The sequence below is a fragment of the Python bivittatus genome, unplaced genomic scaffold, assembly GCF_059951505.1.
Source record: "Python bivittatus isolate LINGU-HERP-01145 unplaced genomic scaffold, Pbiv_v1 ctg000220_np1212, whole genome shotgun sequence".
Classification (NCBI taxonomy): Eukaryota; Metazoa; Chordata; class Lepidosauria; order Squamata; family Pythonidae; genus Python; species Python bivittatus.
This window is the reverse complement of record NW_028277048.1, coordinates 37,874,964-37,896,732: the sequence shown is the minus strand read 5'-3', so window position 1 is coordinate 37,896,732 and position 21,769 is coordinate 37,874,964. Positions and strand designations below refer to the sequence as shown.

General features: G+C 39.3%; 2 protein-coding genes across 5 annotated transcripts; one reads left to right on the top strand and one right to left on the bottom strand.

Annotated features, from left to right (window-relative positions):
* Nucleotides 1–16: 16 nt before the first annotated feature.
* On the top strand, nt 17–12,830 carry TSPAN10 (tetraspanin 10). Of its 4 annotated transcripts, none has more exons than XM_088138354.1 (4): nt 17–347; nt 2,900–2,944; nt 5,601–6,202; nt 9,083–12,830. In XM_088138354.1, the coding sequence occupies exons 2-4, from the start codon at nt 2,909–2,911 to the stop codon at nt 9,411–9,413; spliced, it is 969 nt and encodes a 322-aa protein (XP_087994480.1). In that variant the 5' UTR covers nt 17–347; nt 2,900–2,908; the 3' UTR covers nt 9,414–12,830. The 4 variants fall into 4 exon arrangements, with proteins under 4 accessions (XP_087994480.1, XP_025020809.1, XP_025020777.1 ...); XM_025165041.2 differs by having other exon boundaries at nt 17–745; nt 2,885–2,944; XM_007419846.3 differs by having other exon boundaries at nt 18–347; nt 2,885–2,944.
* Nucleotides 11,038–18,382, bottom strand: PDE6G (phosphodiesterase 6G). The gene is made up of 4 exons (XM_007419845.2): nt 18,366–18,382; nt 17,817–18,007; nt 12,862–12,902; nt 11,038–11,136 (listed from the first exon to the last, which is right to left on the bottom strand). The coding sequence occupies exons 2-4, from the start codon at nt 17,960–17,962 to the stop codon at nt 11,060–11,062; spliced, it is 264 nt and encodes an 87-aa protein (XP_007419907.1). The 5' UTR covers nt 17,963–18,007; nt 18,366–18,382; the 3' UTR covers nt 11,038–11,059.
* Nucleotides 18,383–21,769: the final 3,387 nt, after the last annotated feature.

Sequence of the window (21,769 nt, the reverse complement as noted above, 5' to 3'; positions counted from 1 at the left end):
AGAAGCAACAAGGTTCCGGGTAGAAAAGGTCCGTCCCCGAAGAGGACTCTGCCGCCGCCTCTTCTTCCTTTCCCATGTCTGGCTCCGCCTGGTGGCCCTGGCTATCCGAGAGGGATATTCCTCCGTGGGGTCTGGGCCGGATGCGCCTCCTTGCACCGAAAAGCTGGAAAGGGAACAGGCATGCAGATGCCCAGCTGTTACGGCACAAAAAGCCGTAATAAAGTCTTAGTCTGCGCTTAAGAAAACCAGGCCCAGCACTACCCAAACTTTTATCCACAAAGTTGCTGCAAAAGGGTCTCTGAGGAAAGCTGCTTTCTATTCAAAATGCATTCTCTTTATACTGAGAGGTGATTTTACTTGAAATAATTAGTTGGGCCAGATTTGAATATCATGCTAAGCGTTGTTAGCTTTGACGTGGTTTGGTGAATAAGCCACAACCAAGACAAACCATCTTTTGTCATATTACGGGAGTCAATCCTGCCTCATAGGACTATCAGTATTAGTTGAGTTTACATCCTACTAAGCCATAATATATTTTGATTTTGGTCTGTTGTGATGAATGAATTCAGCCTTTGTGGCTTGTGACTGGTTTATGACTCAGGTTTATGACTCAGGATGTAATGTTAACATAGCTAATACTGGTGTCAACAAACTGTGATTAAGACAAAGGGATAGTGTGATGCATGAGTCTGGCTATTTTAATTTCAGATCTTTTAGATACATTTAGCAGCCTTTGAAAATGAAGGTATGTTCTATCTAAATGGAATTATTTTAAATTTAGATTGTTTTCTGTGTATGTCTGTAAAGGTGAAACTGCTGTATTAATAAGGGAAATTTAGTTTTGTAATCAACAATCCTTTTTTTATTCATGTATGGCCTGCTAGACATATTAAGCTAAGCCATAGTTTGCTTAATCATAATCATTGTGTAAAACACAAATGGGCATCACCTAATATGCCATAAGCCATGGTTGCAAATCACAATGGGTTCACATAGCATATTAAGGCCAAAATGAAACAAACCACATGTGATAAGCAAATGTTAATAACTATTATTGGAAGGAGAAATACTGATCAAAGCATGCATTTGCAACACATGTCATTCTGACAAATAATTGGATGTTGACCCAAACCGTTTTCAAACTATCCTTTGGAATATTACATTTATGATGTAATAAATGTGTTGTAACTCAGTCATAAAACCTGATACAATTTCTCTAAGCAGTTTGACAACCTTCAGTATTTAATATAGTTATCTCATATATTTAATTGTAGTTGCAGAGTAATTAAACTGATCTGGGTCCAGGTAAATGTGCTTAGGTCAGCCATTTGTATTGGTTCCTTTCAGCAAAAGCTTACCTTTAGATTCTGGGTTGTGTTTGCTTACAAACCTGTTTGGGGATGCTATTTAAGCTCTCTTGTAAATATCCCAAAAGTTATCATTTGTTTCTAATGTACCATGGCAATAGCAGCCAATCACAATGTATTGTATGGATTGCACATCACTATCTCCTGAATTGTGTAGGTGTGGGGAGGATATCTTGGGTCTTGGTGATACTGCATAACTTTATAGAGATTCAGTCCAATATTCACTTTACAATTACTATAAGTATGAGGCTTTTACAAACCATGTTTTAGATAATGTATCTCTTGACAATATGGCTGAACCTCATTAGTACAGTGGTACCTCGGGATACGAACGCCTCTACTAACGAACATTTCGGGTTACGACCAGCTTCGGCAGGAAAATTTTACCTCGGGTTACAAACTCGCCTCGACTTACGAACCAGATCCGCGGCCATTTTCCCTGCTGCCACGCGGTCGCGGCTTCCTGTGGGCGAGGTCGCGGTAGCAAGGAGACGTTCAATGAGGCTTGTGGTGTGTTTTGCGGTGTTTTGCGAAGGTTTTTGGTGTGCGTGTTAGCATGGCTCCAAAAAAAATGCAGAGCAGGCTTGGCGGGAGTCAGGCTCTGAAGAGAAAATTGCCTTGGGTTGCGACCAAATTCGGGCGGAGGGCGGAACGGATTAACCGGATTTACATTGAACCCTATGGGGAAATTCGCCTCGGGTTGCGACCAAATTCAGAGGGCGGACCGGATTAACCAGATTTACATTGAACCCTATGGGAAACTTTACCTCGACTTGAGACCAACTCGAGTTGCAACCAGAGTCACGGAACGGATTAAGTTCGTATCCCGAGGTACCACTGTATTACTATTTTAGAGATAGGAAACCAAGGGTGAGAGATAACCAGTTAATTTCAGCCATGCAGATAATTTACAACTGAATTTGGGAATCTCACATCTACATCCATATTTTATTCAGTGGATTGCAGGCCAGATACTCTACATTCTGTACATGATTTTGATATCTGTTATAGAAGGCCTTGATGCAACAGCAATCCACATTTTTGTACATCTTTGAGTATATAGTTAAAAGGGTCATGCAAAGCATTCAAATTTAGTGGAAATAGTTGGAAGCAACTTTTTAAGTAACTTAAGTTTAGGAGCTTTGCAAAAGATATAGCTGATTGAAAGAGAAGTGCTTTATTTGCACTCCCATGCATTGCAAACCTTAACTATCTGAATGTTTTGCACAGCCTTAATAGTTATACTATGCACTCAGCTGACAGGCATAATGATATGCTACTGTTTAATGAATATACTTATAGCAAGTGAGACAAAGCAAGACTCCTTAAGCTGAGAAATGTGATTTCTCACATGATGCAAGCATGACTGTGCTGGGCCTACTCCAAAGTTTTCCTCATACACAAATGTTGGACTGTTGTTTGGGTAGTCCAAAGACCTGCAGAATCATTTCAGATCCATTGCATGCTGTACATTAAATATGAAGAAACCTATTACAATTGTGAATTCTTTCTTGAAGTATCTCCACTTTCAGAACATCAAGATGGGAGAAGATGAAATGAAAACTTTGCTATCAAAGGTAATAACAAGGATTTGTGTTATATGTTGGTTTTGTTTCAGTTTTTGTCCTTGATCTTGAGTCTTTGTTCTTAGCATATGGTGCTATTTTTCAGTTGTGTTTGTTTTTTAACTGGGTGATAATTTATTCTTTGTTGCCTAACAAGCATGCATAAGAAAGTGTGATGATAATGCTCCAGAGGGGTAAACTTTCTAATCCATCCTGCAGCAATCTCCAATAAGAAATAGTATTAATAATCCTAAACAAGTATATTTATTAAAAGTAAATCCCAGTGAATTTGATGGCAGTTTTTTCCAGATAAATGTGCTGAGTCATTGTAGCTATCTCATAAGGATCCCTTAATAAGCATCAAGGTAAATTTATTTTGACTTTGATTATTTAAATGACTTTTTAAATTAAAAAAAAAATTCTTTGCTGACAACCATTTTCAAACCCTTTTGATGTTTGTTGCTCTTATCAAAATTACTTTTGTTATATTCATGTTCATCTATACAAGTGTCAACCCGGACCACCACTTTTTTCATATTGCATCACTGCAGTTATTAGAAATGGTTCCTTTTTCTGTTCAAATTGTTTAACTATACATTACATTTCCATCAGTATCTTTTTTTCTCCTGGCCATGACTTTATGGGGTGGAACATTTTCTGAATGAAGTTAAATTAGGCAGCCAGAAGAAATACAATACTAATCAAATCTAAAATCAAACATGTACATAACTTTTTCAGTTAAATAATTTCAGGTGATTTTAAGATTTTTAATATCAACAGTTTTTCAGCATTTTCATATATTTTTCCTTAAGCAGCAATTCTGAATAAATCTGGCTCATACAACATGCTAAACCATGGCAATGTTGAGCTTAGCTTGACTTCTGGACTGAAATCGTTGTGGTTAAGGAAAAGCACATTAACCAGAATTAGTTCCCTTAGCTGTTTTTTTTTGGTTCAAGATTAGACCGGAGTCAGGGATGATTGTCTTTTGACCTCCAAAAATAGAGCCAGGAGATTAGAGTGGCCAAAATAGAGACTTTTCAGTTAGAACCATTCCACCCTTCTCATCTGTCTTTTCACCATTCATGGATAGGTGGTAACATGGGGAAGCCAAGTAAAGAGAAGCCTTACAAGTATTTGCTATTTATTTATTTCATTTATATGTTGTAAACTGCCCAGAGTAATTTCACGAGATGGGCACTGACAAATTTGATAAATAAAAATAAAATAAATATTCTGCAGTAGTCTGGTGACTCTTGGCAGCTAATTTGGAATGAAAACAGTAAAACATTCATGAGACAGTAAATTTAAATTGAATGGAAAAATGCATCATAAAATCAAATAGATAAGACAACATAAATAAAACAGTTAAGTAGAATCTGCCATTTCTTATTTTTTATTTAACTGATTAGAAAGCACTTCAAAACAATTTGGTCTTTAACATCTTCCTGAAAGCCATCAAGGAGGAGGGCCGATTTGATCTAGGCCAGAAGGCTGTCCCAAAGTACAGTTCCCACACTATCAATGAGAAGCAGCACCTCCTGGCTTCATATCCCTCATCCCCACTTCTCAGAAGATGTCTTAAAATAGTTTTACAATAATTATTAGCCATTTTTCTCATTCCAAATCTTTGTATTTTTGTTTATAAATGACAGCATTTTCCTTTTTATGAATTCTTTCTCACTGTTTCTTGATAATACCCACCTTTTAAATTCCTGTGTATTATAATGACCACTGTAACAAGATTCAGTTCTATTTTCCATGGATTACATGGACACAAAGCATTCCTATCACACTAGATAGTTAATCTCACCACGGCAAGAATCTTTCACATTCTACAAGTGTTCGGTCACTCTTGATTAATAATTATCATTTCCTGTACCTCCAACCACTGATATATTTATGCTCCTCTCTCAGAATAATAGTCTGTACATCAGATAATAGATTGGCATCCATAAAGGTATATGTCCATTTTTTAATATTCAAAATGCTATAAATTCCTTTTCTATGTAAACTATTTCAGAAAACATGGTTGTGAGAGATACTACAAATACCTTATTAAAAATTATTATATTCTTTCACAGATTTTTTTCTTAAGGTGGTACCATATTCCACTTAGAGTCATTAGAGCAGGCAGCATACAAAAGTGTATAAATAAATAACACTGGGAGTCAGAAATCAACATACATGGAGGACTTTGGTTTTCCCACCCCTGTTCTATGGAACAATAGAGCATGAGTAGGAAAAACATTGCCCTTCATGTATGTTGAATTATAACACCAGCTACTCTCGGCTTTGGCCATAGTAGCTAGGGTTAATGCTATATTCAAGTCTGGCAACACCTGGATGGCCATAGGTTCCTCATCCATGCCATAGATGCCAGATGTATTGAGGGGTATACTTAATCCCCATGGGGCCCTAAACTTCTTAGATGTATAATCTAGTGGCATAGATGAATGAATCTTGGTGGGGTTTTTTTTAATCAGTCATAATGTAGAAGTATTACATTTTAAAAGTTGATACAAAAAACTTTCTTTTCTGTATTTCAGAGTTTTTCAATTATATATTCCACTTCCAAATAGGAATAATGCATGTTATATCTCCCTTATTTTGTTTCCTATGTCTGATATGTAATTTACATTTTCTGGTTCTCTTCTATGTTGATTAGAATGACCAATTGGACATACATTGTTCATATAATGTACAAGGTACTCCTCTGAGCCCCAAGGGAAAAGAAAGTGGTTGTTCTTGGAACCAGACAAGACAATGGCACCTCCTTCATCAGCCTTCCCATCTTCCTCTGGATTCATTTAGCTACTGTGCTAAATGCTTGACCTTTGTTTGGAACACAGCCTTCTCCATTATAGGATTATTCATTTTGGCCATAGGAATCTGGGGTCTCTCAGAGAAGGAATCACTGGAAAGTGAGCGAATAGCATATTTGGGCAGTGACCCCATGCTTTTTTTTGTATTAGTGGGATTAGTAGCTACTTCTATATCCCTTTTGGGCTGTACTGGAGCCCTCTTTGAAAACACTTTTCTTCTGAAGCTTTTTACTGGAGGAATAACAACCTTTGTGATTTTGGAAGTTTTGAGTGGAATTGTTCTTTTTTCTCTGAGACACCACATCAAGGCCTCCTTGCAAAATTCTCTTATGGTGGCAGTGTTACACTACCAGGATGACCCAGATCTCCAATTTATTATGGATGAAATTCAAGCAGGCCTCCAGTGCTGTGGAGTAGAGTCTTATCTGGACTGGAAAACAAATTTGTAAGTATAAGTTTTGGCCTATACTATCAGTTTCCAGGAAAGGTAGGAGAGTCCCAAAACAGTAGTATAACCTTAATCTTTGGAGAATGTGGGTGGGTAGGTAGGTAGGTAGGTATTTGTAGCTCTGAAATCTGGAAAATTTAACATGTTCTTTTCAGCTTAACATTGTTCAACCTAATGTCACTGGAATTTTGCTGCCAAGGGATTTTCTGCCTCATATGTCAAAGTAAGTTGACTAGCTTTGTATAATTAATCTGAGTGAATGGGTGTTACTATTTGCTGTTGATTTCAGGAATGCTCCCATATATTTCCATGCAGAAACAATCCAATGTATTTTACTGTTTCTGGATGGAAATATATGGGAGCATTCCTATAGAATTAAACAGCACTGCACATTATGATGAAAAGTCCATATCTCCCAGGACAGGTTATTCTTAGTCTCCAACACTACGCATAGTGGTTCTCCACAAGTGTTGAATTATGATGTCCATCCTCTCTGATCATGCCAACAAGAATTGGAATCCTACACAGTATTGGTAGGTCTACAGGTTACTCACCTCATCCTTACTTTGGTTAAATCGAGGCAGGAAGCTCTTTTGTGCCCCTTCATATAAAACACCATCTTATATAACAACACTAGATAATAAATTGTTATTGTCTTCCTGTTAAAGATGCTAGTGAACAATCTTCATTTTCATTATACGTGGGTATAGTTGAAGGTGTGCCCATGTATCTCTTCTGTTGCCTTCCTTGGCCTTCTTTCTTATTGAGATGCTTTAATCCTGATAAAGGACAGGGTGATAATAATGACTGCCTCTTTTGCTTCAGCAGTATTGTCTCTGTTTTCTTGGGATAGAATGGTTGATCGAGCCCCTCTATCTTTTTTTGGTTTAGGTATTTTTCCATTTTCTATGTTTTGGGTCAGTCTTTTGGTTGGCTATGTCTTCTTCTCTTTAGTATGTTATTTTTAATTTTACTTCATTGTAAACCTCTCAGAGTCATTGTGGAGTTGGGTGGCCTTGAAACTGGGATATTATTATTACTACTACTACTACTACTACTACTACTACTAATCCACTGACACAGATGTTTATTGATCCCCTTGTTAGCTCTAATTTTAGAAAGCCTAACTGATTTTGCTTGCTGAAAAAAATCAGAGCACAAGCAGGTAGCCACTCACTATACCCCAAATCTTTCTTCCACATTTTGAATCCAGTCCAGAAAAAATGAATCTTGACTGGGTTCAAAGTGTACAAGAAAGACCCAGTGCTAGGGATTGCAGAAAGAGAGCCCTGTTTTGGTAGCACCTTTTCTGACTAATAAATGTTATTAAAAGGTATGAGCTTTTGAAAGTTGGACCTTACTTCATTAGATGCCTACAGTGGCTAGCCTCTGTGCATCTGAGGAAGCAAACTACAACTCACAAAAGCTCATGCCTTTTAATAATGTTTATTAGTCAGAAAAGATGCTACCAGACTCCTGCTGACTGATGTTAGAGAAAAACCTTTGCAAAACTCTGTTGTTTAAATATTGGTGCCTTTGTTTACTGTAGAGTCACTGTGATGTGTTTTTGTCTTTATTTGTTAGGTACCTAGATAATTCCTAATCTGTCTGATTAATTTATTATCTCTGATTAATGGCAGGAATAATCAGTTTTCGTTGTGAAACAGCTTTACATAAGATCTGTGAACACATCCTTGGCCCAGTCATCTTTAACAGCCTCAACACAGGAGGGTGGAGGTTCATTCTACTTCACTATCTCAAGAACTCAATTGGTATTATCAGAACTGGCTGTTGTCAGTTTGGAAACCAGGCATAAGTAGATATCACAAGGAACATTATCCCTTTGCCACATAGGTGGTTTCAGCCAATTTTTGTTCAGAGACTTTCTTGATTAATGCAGCTGTTTACAGTTAGGTCTTTTGACCTAAGCTGATTCCTTAGCAGAGCTTAAAGATGTACCTACCCCTCTATGAGTAACTGCAAGAGGCTTGAGTCAGCAGGCAGTGGAACAGCTAATTTCACGATCCATCCATTAGATGAAGAGGAAAAAAAGGTAAACTGAAATATGAATAGAATTCTGCATGATTTGTGCTAGATTGTCAAGAGTTTCTGGATCCCACAGCAAAATGGCAAAGGCTGTACATTCAACTCTGTCTGCTGAATCTGGGGTTTTCTTGTTGCATATACAGTGGTACCTCGGGATACGAACTTAATCCGTTCCGTGACTCTGGGCGTATCCCGAGTTGGTCGTAACCCGACGCAAATTTCCCCATAGGATTCAATGTAAATCCGGTTAATCCGTTCCGCCCTCCAAATTTGGTCGCACCCCAAAGCAAATTTTCCCATAAGATTCAGTGTAATTACCGTTAATCCGCTCTGGTGTCCGCGGACCATGCGTCAGGGGCGGGAGAATGGCCGGGTGCCGTGCAGCGCGGCGGGAAAAAGGCTGGGCGCCGTGCGGCGCAGTGGGAGGACGGCCCGGTGCGGCGGGAGGACGGCCTGGCGCCGCGCCGCAGGAGGATGGCCAGGCGCCTCGCTGCGGGAAAATGGCCGCGGACCACGTGTCAGGGGCAGAAAAATGGCCGTGGACCACGTGTCAGGGTGGAAAAATGGCCGTACCCCGAGGCGGAGTTCGCATATCGAGGTAAATTTTTGCGGCCGGAGCTGGTTGTAACCCGAAAAGTTCGTTAGTAGAGGCGTTCGTATCCGGAGGTACCACTGTATAGGTTCTGATCCAGTGAATCCATGCACAGATTGGCCATTGCTACCTGGCTGACATTGGGAGGATGAAGTAGATGCTAAAAGAAATTGGGAGAGAGGAGCCTTGTGATGTACTTAAAAATGAAATGTTTCTTCCTTTTTTTTTTTTAATTGCAGGTATTTTAACTGCAGTTCTCCAGGTGTACAAGCCTGTGGCGTTCCTGCATCGTGTTGTCTGGATCCCCTGGAAAATGGTACCATCCTGAATTCTCAATGTGGCTTTGGCACCCTGGGCCTGGAGGAGTTTGTAGTTCAAAGCACCATCTATCTTGGAGGTTGTGTTCCCCAGCTAAGCAGATGGCTCAACAGTCACACAGGAACGATAAGCTTGTTTGCTATAGTTCTGATTGTGATTGAAGTAGGTAGCTTGTTTTTGGCCACTAAGCTCCTGGCAGGCATTGCCTCTGCTCTGACTCACCATTATAGCGGGAAGGAGGGCGTGTATTAGCTCTCGTATTGCTGGAGATGGGTTTTCTCGTCATCTTTTGGAGAGTGTAAATCTTAAGTATTTTATAATTCCTTTCATGCTGGTTAATTTATCCATGATAAAATGGATATTGGTTTTGTAGGAGAAAACAAAAGCTGCTTTTCATATATGTATTTATTTTGCTCATTCTCCTACTCTCCTCCGTTGCCTTGATAATTCCTTCCACCTCTTCGTTTTATACACTCACCCTCTGTACTTGTAAGCATGGTCAGAAGAAGAGGAATAATGTAGCAGAAGACCTTTGCATCCAGGCTACTCCCCTATAAATTTAGCAACTAATTTTCTGTAGTCATTTCTAAAAGCCAGTTTCTAAGTTGGATATGAGAGCTATTTCCAATCCAAGTACTGGTTTCCAAAAAAGAAGCAAAGACAGTACACTCTGATCCTTCTGATTCTTTCTCCCACTTTTCTGAAATGAAAATAATTCATAGTTGCATGTTGTAGCAGATTTTTTTTTTAACCACCAAGGAGTTACCGAGGGGCCAAATGCAAAGGGCAAAAATGCCAGCACTTTGCCAGAAGCTCACTTATATTGCCTTAACACAGTGTTGTCCAAACTTGGCCACTTTAAGATGAGTGGACTTCAACTCCCAGAATTCCCCAGCCAGCCATGCTGGCTGGGGAATTCTGGGAGTTGAAGTCCACTCATCTTAAAGTGGCCAAGTTTGGACAACACTGCCTTAACATAATATTTTCCTCATATCTTCATTCAGTTCTGCTTGTAATTGTTTTTGATTTTTCATTAATTATATATAATACTTCTTAAACCAGTTCTGCATCATATTCTAATGACTATAATCAGCAGCTTTTGGCCCACAGAACTAAATGCATCAATTGTTACGTAGCAACCGTGCAGACATCCCTTCTAAAAGTTAATGGATTTGTGTGGAATGGAGGAACTGAGGCTGGAATCCTGTATTCATTTACCTAGAGGTAAACACTGTTGAATTCATTGAAAGTAAATACGTCTCCTCCACTAAAGAGCAACTAGAGTTTCATTTAAATAAGTATTTAATCCAAAACATTTTCCTATGGCTATTCTTAGCTTTTCAGTTGAAATAGTTTCCTCTCCTGTATATACAGGAGTGACATCTTAATATTTTCAACTTTCTTTTTTTGTAATTGTAAATTTGTAATCATCCAGATTTCTTTTAAATCTTAAAGGTTCACCACCGCAGTCTGTCTCCCAGACCTTCAATCACTGGCATCTTATCTGAACAAGAAATATTACAATAACTTTTAATTAGATCAGCTACTGCTTAAACTTTTTATAATCCAAGGGACAGATTAGAAGGAAATTATGGCCGTAGTAAAATGTTGGACCTACTGTGTACATAATGAAGTCATTTCTCTGGTTCATTCTACTTTTTTGCAAATATTTAATTGGAGGGGAGGAAATAATCACAGGGACAGTAGTATGAAACCAAGCCTAAGGCTTATTCACTTGGATTTTATTTTAGTGAGCAATTGCTGGAGATGCAAAACAGGCTACTACCGGGAGAGAGAATTTGCAGGGCTAGGGACACTGATAACAGGAAGATTCAGAAGCTGTTCTTGCTTGCTGAATGGAAGGCATATATGCAGCCCCATTTCTGGCTTCTGCGTGTTCAAATGATACCATACTGTGCCAATTCATGGAGCTCCAGGTGGCTGAAAGCTTCCCAGGGACAGATCACAGTGATATCTGAAAGAAAGAAAGGAGAACCCACATCGGTCCAACCCTTATTGATTCTTGCTAGCATCAGCTTTCTGATGAGATGGAAAATGTCTTCAGAGCCTGTAAGATGTTTGAGAAATCAGACAATGGAATGGAATCGTTATCAGTCTTTGAGTCTCTTTGGAATGGTACTGAGAGCTACAACCACCTTATTGCCATCTGGTGTAAATATCAATGCAGATGTTACATTTTATATGATACATGGCAATACGGTACTTTCATATAGGCATCCAAAAGGATGGAAGGCCGAATGGACTACAACAGTTTTCCCCAGCCAAAGAAGTAAGGGCATTTTAGAAAGGAGACAGACTGAAGGTAGCCATTTCCCTGTGATTCAAACCTCTTGAGGACACACAGGCTTGGTTCATTGTACATTAAAATTTAATGTGTAATAATGGCATATGTTATTATGGATTGTGTGAATCCAGCCAATTACGGTTTATTCAGTAACTCTGCTTAAGCAAAACATGGCTTATTGTGTAGCATAAACCCAGCTGCAGACATGAAGTGCTTTTATAGGCATTTATGGGAGGAAAAGAATACCAGGAGTGCATGTACCTCTGACAGTACTTTTGTAATAGGATGATAATCAGAGAGATGCTTATAGTGTTCCTAAGGCTATACGGTGCTTTGGATTCATTCTCCAAAAGGTACTTTGGCAGGTGCAGGAGCACAAACATAGCATTTGTCGGGCTGCAATAAGGTGTTCAGAGAGGTGCTACATTCACACTCTCGCACATGCCGAAACAACTTTTGGAGACTGAATCCAAAGCACTGCTTAGCTCTACTTGTTATTGCAACATACAAATCATACTTCAGCATGATGTCTGGCCCCTTCACATTGGTACAGATACAAAGTTCAATAAAAAAAAAAGAGCCATATGCAGCTCAGTGCTACTAGGCTTCATATAGGTTGATCTTCTGTGCTACATATACACCCTCTCTGCCAACACTCATAAGTCTGTCCAATAATCAAGAGTAAAAGCATCTTGGATATGTTTTGAACTGCTGTCTCTGAAGCCATGTACTTCCCTGAATGGTGATCCTTCCTAATCTCCCCCAAAATCCAAATGCTGTACAAGAACCCCTCAGCTAGCTAAATCTAATGCTGCTGCTGCAACCCTGGATTAAAAAATTCTTGAGTGGAAAGTATCAGGACACCCATGAAAGCAAACTGCTTGAAACGGTCTTGTCTGCACCTGCCAGGCTGGTGATCCTTCCAGCCATCATGCAAATCAGCTAAGAGGAATCAGTGGGATTGTGTTGGCTCTGCACAAACCTGCCTACTAGATAGGGATTCCCTGTCGTTTGGAGTACATTCTAGGGATGATGCATCCTAAAACAAATAGGTAAATATATGTTGGGTATTAGATTCCTTTTATGCAGTCTGCCCAGAGAAGGCTTGTTATAAAAAAGAACAGAAATATAACTCTCAGAATATGGTGAGAGAATAAAATACCAGGAACAAGGAGTTCACAGCTTCTGGTAGGCCCTCTGAAGGTGTAGTAAACTACCCAGGAGGCTGATAAAATTTAGAAGAGGAAAGCAAGCATCTAACAGCAGAAATGTTTCAAAGCTGTGCCTGACACAGCTGGATCTGCCTGTAGCAATGCTGAGAAGGGTAAACTGCAAGGGACCTGCAGAAGCTTCACTTTCTCACTTCAGTTAATGTAACCAATCAATCATTCATACCTGTTCCCAAGCCTTCCATGCCAGGAATGTCATCACCAAACCTACAAGAGAAAAATAAACTCTCTTACTAAATATTTCGCTTCCGCGCATCGTCACTCCAAGCCATGGAAATATTACCTCTTTATTTAGTTGTACATAGGTTGGGTGAGAAAAAGGCTTTTAATTGTTTCTGACAGAACAGAATGTTACGAAGACATCATGTAAGGGAGCTCAGGAGTCAGTCTGCACCTGCCCTGATTAGGCTCTTATGGACACACACACACAAATATCAGCCATTTGTATGCATATACACGCATGGATACTGCCTAGGGCCAATATTGATGAAGGGATTTGAAAAGAATTCCAGAAGCCATGTTCTGCATGCTTGTTTGGTGTTTCCAGTCCAGTGGAATTTTGGAAAGAAATTACATAAAAGGACTTAGAACTCTATCTACCAGCAGGATAAATCTTTGAAAACAACAGAAATGGATCAAGTTGGGTGTGGCAAGAGGAGCCGATCAAATACAGGTAGTCCTCGCTTAACAACCACAACTGGGACTGGTAACTCCATCACCAAGTGACATGGTTGTTAAGACATCATGTGACCGTGATGGATTTACGAGCTCACTCCAATTACAGTCGTTAACTAAATCAGTCATTGAGACGTGACCACAACTTGCAGTTTTACTGCTGGATTCTCCATTGATTCTGCTTGTCAGAAGCCAGCTGTGAAGTGTGCAAATGGCGATCGTGACTGTGGGACATTCTGATGGTCATAAATGCCTGCCAGTTGCCAGGCACCCAAATTTCTATCATGTGACTATGGGGACACTACAATGGTCATAAGCACGAGGACCAATCATAGTTACTTTTTCAATGTCATAATTTTGAGCGGTCACTAAACAGGGCAGTGATTAAGCAAGGATTACCTGTAAAGTTTTTATTAAATAATGGGCCAGATCTGGCTGAAGGTTGTGGAGAAAATTTTCATTGGAAAAAAAAATTCCCCAATGCACTTCTATGGGAGAGGCAGCTGGACAGCAGCTCAGAATGCTGTAGACTGCGCCATTCTAAGCTCCCTGCCTCTTGGTCATGTGATTCAGAATGGACCACATCCAGCTTTGTATTTCCCAATGTATGCATACAGAGATGCAGTATGAAGGAAGAACAGAAACACGTGGACGTGCACAAATAAAAGCAACACAATATACCTTAGCCTTGATTTGATCCTCATGGATGCACAGGTAACACATTTGCATGCACCCTGTTCAGTCCCTAGGGAGGAACTGCACCCAAATCAGATAGCTCCTATGAAGGAGAAGTCACACTCTGCATTTTTCTCTACCTTGTTATTTTTTCCACCCCAATAGAATGTTGGAAAGAAATTATGCAAAAAGATTTGGGACCTTGTCCATCTACCCATTAGCAGGATGATTCTCCAAAAAGTAAACAAGACCAAATTTGGTGTGGTGGGGGAGAAGCTGGCAAAAGAAAGATCAAGTTTGAAAATGGGTGAAATCCAGCTGGGAGCTACGGAGAAGAAAAATCAGAAAAATAATATCCCAATACATCCCTACGGGAGAGGCAACTGGGTAGTGACTCTGAACATTGCCAACCCCTTGGTGTTCAGCCCGTTTCCCTCTTCGTTCCCAGTTATGTGATCCAGAGCAGAGCTATTTCTAAGGAATTGGAAAGACTTTCAGAAGTCATGTTCTGCATACTGTCCCTACCTTATTTCATTTGAATGATTATTCCCTTTTGGACATCTATGACAGGCACAAAGCCAGCTTAAAAGTTCAGGGGAGACAAAAATAGCAGAGGGAAGTTCATCTGGGTTGTTTGTTGCTTTAATATACTCTCAATTTGAGGAAAAGAGAAAACGCAGGGGATGGGGGTTTCCAAGGTCATCGTTCTCCTGGCCTAGAGGCCTGATCTACTGATTAAAATAATAATGCAAAAAAGAACTTTCTACAAGGGGAAATGAGCAGAGTTACCACAGGTTCTTTGATGACACAATACTAAGTGACAATCCATACTATATCATATGGTATAATGTAAAATTAGAAATAATCAGTGTTGTGGAGCTTTGCTGAACAGAATGTGCAGCAATTTGAGTTTCAGCCCTTCTCCTCACCAAACCACACCACAGTGCCTTCTCCCTTCTAAATTCTTTAGTATGTTAAACATCAGGGATTGGGAAATGTAGCTCTCCAGATTGGTGAAGTATAGCTCCCAATATTGGCTGTTATTTAATCACAGGGACAAAAAAAAAAAAAAAGATCTCTTAATCTGTGGATCAGCTTTTAAATATATTAAGCCTTGGTGGTGGTGGTAAGAATCCTCATGTGCCCAAATTAAAGAAAAACCAAAGACAGCCAACTTTGACTCTGCCTGGATTTGGATCAAAGCCAAGTTTCTGCTTTGCACTACTGCTTCTCTTTGCACTAATGTTGATATTCTGTTTGTAGCAGCTCCAGCATACAAGACTGGAACATATCAGAGTATATTACAAACCCATAGAGAACTACCCAAACCAAGTATACTCATAGAAGTAAGGCACATTTTTAATCATCTTTGGTTGAAGAAGTCATAGCGGTTAGGTTTATATAAGACAGACAATCAGACAGAGAAAGAAAGGAAAAGAAAGGAAGAGGAAGGGAGGGAGGGAGAGAGAAAGAAAAAAAAAGAAAGAGAAAGAAAGAAAAAGAAAGAAAGAAAGCAAGCAAGCAAGCTTATATAAGTTACTAAGATACCTTAAAAACTTCACCCCAATGCCCCATGCAAAATTAAGAAATCTTATTCTGGTGTAACAGTCACAGAGCAGAATCAGATCATTAGTTATTACCAGCAACATAAATGATGCACAAAAGAGGGAGTTTCAGTATATTAGCAACAGGTTTTGACTGTAAGAAAACCACACTCAAGCTAGGTTACTGAAGTAAGGAGGACTTGAAGGAAAATATAAGTGTAGGCATTGTTATGTAAAGGTATTAATATACAAGCTGTCTTTTTGGCACAGTAACGAATTCATAGGCTCATAATGTGCTCAGAGGCACTTTGTTCAGCAGTGTTCCCTTTTGTGACCCATTGTTTTGTACTTGGCTCTGGTTGATGGATTCTTAAAGGGTCGGTGAAAAGCAAAATATATCCCACAAATCTGGTTGCCTCATTCTTAATTTATGTGCACTGAGCAGCAGAAGGAATCCCAGGATGGAACCTGGGAGCGGGACATTTTGCATAGCCATCCTGTACTCAGTTCCTCTAAACATAGCTTCTGGTTGTCTTCAGGGCTGGTCTTGGCCAACGTCCATTAAACCAAAATAAAAAAACATTCTATATTGGTGTGGCCAAAATTCCAGAGTTACACAATGATTTTAGAAAACTGCTCCAAGGAGTTCAACAGGAGTTGTTTATATATAAGCAAACACGGTAACTGAAATCTGATAAGTGTGTGTGTGTGCTTATATTTCCCCCAGTAGGCTTATTTCCCCTGAGATGGCTTGTGCTGCATCACACAATTAATTAATTCCTGAATTTGACTGTAGGAAATCAGCTTCTTCTTAACAAGGAAAACAGCATTTCTCCATGGTGTTAAATAAAATCATGCAGAACATTTGTTCCTAAGTAAAGAAAGAAAGAAAGATTTGCTGATGAAGATGGCTGCATTTGCCTTCCATCCAAGAAGGATGGTACAAGCAGGCGGCAGGATCAGCAAGAGATTGACTGCTGACTAAACACTCCAAATGCTTGATCAAGCGGGCTGATTGTGAACTCATAAGAAATCATCCTGTTCTTTCTGGGTGCAAACCTGATTCTTTTTTCCAGCAATAAAGGCAAAGCAAACTTTATAGTGGGAACCCAAACCAGCATTGTCTGGCTTCACATCTAATGAATCAGGCCACACTGAACTGATTTCATTTTGTCTTTGTGTATTGTATAAAACTAGCTATTCTGGTTGATTAACCAGAATTCATAATTTTGTGTATTATTATTAAATAAGCCAGTATTAAATCATGGCTCAGTCTATATAATTATAAACACTAAGACATAATATACTTTATTTGGATTTAACATGTTGTATAAACCTGCTCAGTCATGACTCAGTCAACAAACTATGACTAAGAAACCATGGTTTGGGGCAATGTATGAATCTAGTTACTAAGTACAATAACATCAATTCTTTAATATGCAAAGGGATGTTGCATATATAATAATTAGTAGATGCAGTTTGGAACAACCATATACAGCACTGCACCGAAACTTATGTATAAACAGTTCACAAAGATTCTCTTTTATTTTTGACAAGCTAATGTTTTGTTCATATCCCTAAACAAATATTAGCCAATATATGGGAAAAAGAAGAACGTCTATTTGGAGCTATTTGGAACAAGTGAGTTAGGAGGTAAATAGAAGCATTCTTGAAATGGGCCACTCATATACATGGCCCGGCATCAGTGAATGGACTTATCCTCTTATTCAGTCCCTAAACCCACAAAGAGAGAATGATTGTGCAGGGTGGGGGGAACTCTGGATTTTCTCTAAGTTGGCCTTGGTATATAAAGCTCTACATCTAAAACTGTGGCCTTAAAATTGCTCCTTGCCTTGTAGGAGTATTGTCTCCAATAATGGTGATTAAAGATGGTTATGATTGTTTCTAGGCAACATTTTTTTGGTATGAAGGCAGCACTTGGCTTTGAGCCCTCCCTCTACTCTGATAAATGGGTGGATCAAAACAAGAATTATGGTTACGTTTAAATTGAATTGATTACATTTCATTATACAATTATTTCCCCTCTATTTGTTTCTCTTCTATCATGCTTTACACATTACAGTTTAGTGACAGCTGTGGGCATGGCTCTGGAAGCCAGTATCATGGCTTTGGAGGCCAGTTGGGGCTCTGAAACTCAAGATTGGGCACCCTTGATCTAGAAGAAGGTGGACTCCCCTTTTCTTGCAAATAACACTTTGTATCTCACCCTTGAATGCCTTTCTTTGGTGGCTTGCTCTTGAACTGCCTGGTTTGTCTCTGTTTGAATTTGGGGGGTCCTTTCCTGGGGGTGACAGGCCCCCCAGTCACCCTGGTGGCAGATTTGAATTCTGGCTTTGGAACTTCAAGGTTCATGGCTGGGATCAAAGAACGTCACCTTTGAACAAAAATCCTCTTAATCTGTTAGACAAGAAAGAAGAATGAAAAATAATTAAGAGTCTGTCATTAGATGCAACTGAACTATGTCACCTATAAACTCTGTTTGCATCTCCTCAAGGAATATATTGATAGAAGGCAGATTCCGTTTAAACATTAGAAAAAGCTTCTGGACAGTAAGAGCAGATCAACTGAGAGGTGATGGACTTATTCATTCATTCACTGGATGCGTTGAAGGAGAGGCTAGGCAGCCATCCACCTGGGATGCTTTAAATTGGATCCCTGCACTAATCGGGGTTGGATTCAAGGACCCAAATGGCCCCTTCCGGCTCTATGATTCTGAAGACCTGGCCAAAGGAAATCGACAGAGAACTTTGCTTACCATACCATATGTGTGAATCCAGCCATGCGCTAAGGTTACATAATGAAATAACAATTGATTACATAAACTCTCCTCACCCTCCCCACTCCACAGGATCTATTTCTGTCTGAGGTGATTACGGGTAATACTGCCTGTTCTTTGCTTTAATTATGTGACTGGGAAGGTCCAATACACATACTTGGGATAAGGACTATGTATGCAATCCTGATGCTGAAATACCAGTTCTTCCATCTGAAAACACTAAATTTCAGAGCCAGTCAGAAGAATCAGGCTGGGATCCAGGAAATATCTAGTTTCTTTCCTTGGCCCTGCTAAGGTGTGGCTTTGCTCAAGCATTTTCCTGTTGTATTGGCAGTCACTTAATGCTTTCTGTTTCCACATCCATTACTAGAAATGAGGGTGAGAGAAACAATGCAAAAGGAGATGGGGAAGAAGATTTTACCAAAGAGCCCTGTGCAAAACTTGTTGCTGATAATTGTTGTGCAGATAGCCCACTTGCCAGGCACAATACTGGCAGCAGATGGGACCATTGTGGATCATTCTGGAGGTAGAATGGGTTTAATTAACCCATCCTCAACAGATCCAGGAGTTTTACTTTGGGAAATTCTGCGTTGGTTATTGGCTGCTATCCAGAGAGAACAATGGGATAAAACAGCATTAGTCTCATCCAGTGTGACATTTCTCAGGTTCACATTCAAATCCCTGAACAGATGCTAATCTGATTAGAGTGCTCCACCCCACCCCACCCCATGTACTTTTATGATTGTTTCCAGGATTATCAGTGGGGAAGGAAAAGAATTTTCTTGGTTTGGTTCATCAGCTCTTACCCATTTTCTCAAAACTGTCCTATCTCCTGTGGTGATAAATTCAGCCTTGCAACAGCAATGTTACCTTTTCCAGGTAGAATGCTAGAGATCAAGGATTCCACATTTCATCTGGCAACTAAATTCATAAGAATTTGCTAGTTCAGTTGCCTTCCCCCCAGAACATTTTCCATGGGCTTTCTAAAAACACAGCTATTTTAAAAACTGTAGTTCAAATCAACCTGCAATGCGCTACCTTTACAAAAGCTTACATTTTCACCTCATGGAGACTTCTTAAAATTCTGCAAAACTAGCTGCTTCTATCACACCTATGAATATAACCAGTGACCATTAATTTAATTAATCTTTGTGGTTACCAAGATACTCTTCTCCCACTACCAAAAGCTGTAGAGGCTTTGATAGCTTAACTCCAATTCTTCTGTGGAAGTTCAGTTGCATTTAGTCTCATATAAATATGCACAACACTGCACATTCATGCTCATTATCCTATGAGAAAAGTTAGACTGAAATGGTAAGTACCCAAAGTGACCTTGTTTAAAACCCCACACATGGGTCTCTTCCTGGCAGATGGATATAGTCTTCTAGGAATACTACCACAAATAGCTCCAGATGAACGTAACAGCCGGAAAGTAGGTGGAATAAATCAACTGGTGACTAGAAACTGATACAAATTTTAAGAAACCTGTTACTTACCAGATGTTAATGGTACACCCACTCGAATCCCTGTAAGCAAGCCTTAATGATAGCCAGTCTATCTGTATCAGCCTTTACAATATGTATCTGTGGCTAGTCAAAGCTTGTTCTAGAGGCTTCAGAGGGGTTACAAAGTATTATATTCCTCGTAATAGGCTTATGACTCTTGTTTTTAATCCAGTATCATTCTTAGGTATAGTTACACTGTTTGTATGCTCAGGTCAGGGAGAGGGATTAGTCATATTTTTTCTATAATATTTTATAATTTTATTAATCATTTTTATTATTCATTTAAACATTAAAATATTTTGGACAATTTACTGGGATAAGCTTTAAATATTTGCCACCATTGAGTTTAGAGACAAAAACTCTCAGATCCACCCCTTCCCTTTTCTTAGTACCAAGGAACTGAATCCATGGGAACTTTTTGTATACCCTGAAGGCTTCAGTACTTTAATATATAGAATAATTTTCATAGTCTTGCTAGTTGGCCTGAATTAGAATAATGGGTTTTAAATCTAGATGCATGTGTTAACTGCCATACTAATGCTTTGGGAACATTGCCATATGAATGGTCACTTTTTGAACTTAACTTCCCTCTGATTGCCGTGATTCTAACCCCTCCTTCTCACACAATAAGTAGGCATAGTGCTAAACCATGGCTTTTTAACATCATGGTCTGTCAAAGTCACAGTGGCCATGTTATAAATGTTGCTCCATGATGGCTTAGCATGATATATTCCCATGCAAGCTACATTATGACTTAAAACTATGTGTGAAGTAGGCCATGCTGTACATGTCAGCTTAAGATAATACTTCATGTATTAGATGAAACAGACTCTAATCTGCAACAGCTTATGCCATAATGAACCTCCTATTTGTGACATCCTTGAACATTCACTATTGGGAGCCTTCACTACCAAAATGTTTTAGCTTTGAATTAAGAATTTCTGCCAGAAGCAGCTTCTCGGCTGCAAAATGCCACCATGCAAAGAGGAGAGAAATACCCAGCATAGAATCCAAACTGCCAGAAATAACCAGATCTGCTTAGATCAACAGGGAACAGGTGTGGAATGAGCAAAAGGGTGCCTAAAAATGTCCACAACTGTCAACCACTTGCTATTTGTGATAGTGAAGTTACAGAGAATGGCAGGACTTCCTGAGGCATGATAGAAGAGGGTTTGGCCTTTCCTTTGATCCCTAATTCTTTACCAATTCTTTACTAATTCAGTCGTGTGTCATCTGATGAGGTTTAACAAGTTGCATGTTTCTAAGCAAAAATTCCACGTCTTTATACAAAAGGTCTCACTTTTGTTGGAGACAAGAAGCCATATAAAGCAAGTATGCCTTAAATAAACTTTCTATCTGACTAGAAGAAAACCCCAAACCCTAGCATGACCTGTCTTTGTACCTTGATGATTGTGTTTACAAGACAAACAGCAAACCAGCCAAGCATGTTTTTCCCTAGCATTTTCTGTGAAACCAGCTAATTTGAATAGTTGTATCATGCAGACTGGAAAATTAGGTTCACCAAATAAACCAAGACTAAATTAACCATGGGTGAGTTGTTCTTGTAAACTTACAGTATGTGGAAATTGGTATGCCAAGTTCTTCATAGCATGAAGATAGACATTTTCACTTGCTAATGTCTGTCCAACTTGGTGTAAGGTGAACAGCTATAGATGCCAGTAAAAAAAGTGATTGCCTTACCTTAACATGCAGCTCTTTTTAGATCAAGGGCCACATTTGGCCTTTGAGTAACAGACAAGGGACTGAATTCAAAAACTGGGTAGTTCTGAGAAAAAGCTGAAGTTTAATTTAACTAAGACTAAATTGCATTGATTGAATCATTTATTTAGACTCAGTTTAATTAGTACACTATATGTA

Excerpts from the sequence above, each read along its gene's own strand:
- TSPAN10 (XM_025165009.2), top strand. The coding sequence starts at position 2,846 with ATGAAGAAACCTATTACAATTGTGAATTCTTTCTTGAAGTATCTCCAC. Across the intron at positions 2,945-5,600 it reads TGAAAACTTTGCTATCAAAG|AATGACCAATTGGACATACA; the intron begins GTAATAACAAGG and ends TATGTTGATTAG. Across the intron at positions 6,203-9,082 it reads CTGGACTGGAAAACAAATTT|GTATTTTAACTGCAGTTCTC; the intron begins GTAAGTATAAGT and ends TTTTAATTGCAG.
- PDE6G (XM_007419845.2), bottom strand. The coding sequence starts at position 17,962 with ATGAACCTTGAAGTTCCAAAGCCAGAATTCAAATCTGCCACCAGGGTG. Across the intron at positions 12,903-17,816 it reads CCAAAGAAAGGCATTCAAGG|GTTTGGTGATGACATTCCTG; the intron begins GTGAGATACAAA and ends TTTCTCTTGTAG. Across the intron at positions 11,137-12,861 it reads CATGGAAGGCTTGGGAACAG|ATATCACTGTGATCTGTCCC; the intron begins GTATGAATGATT and ends TCTTTCTTTCAG.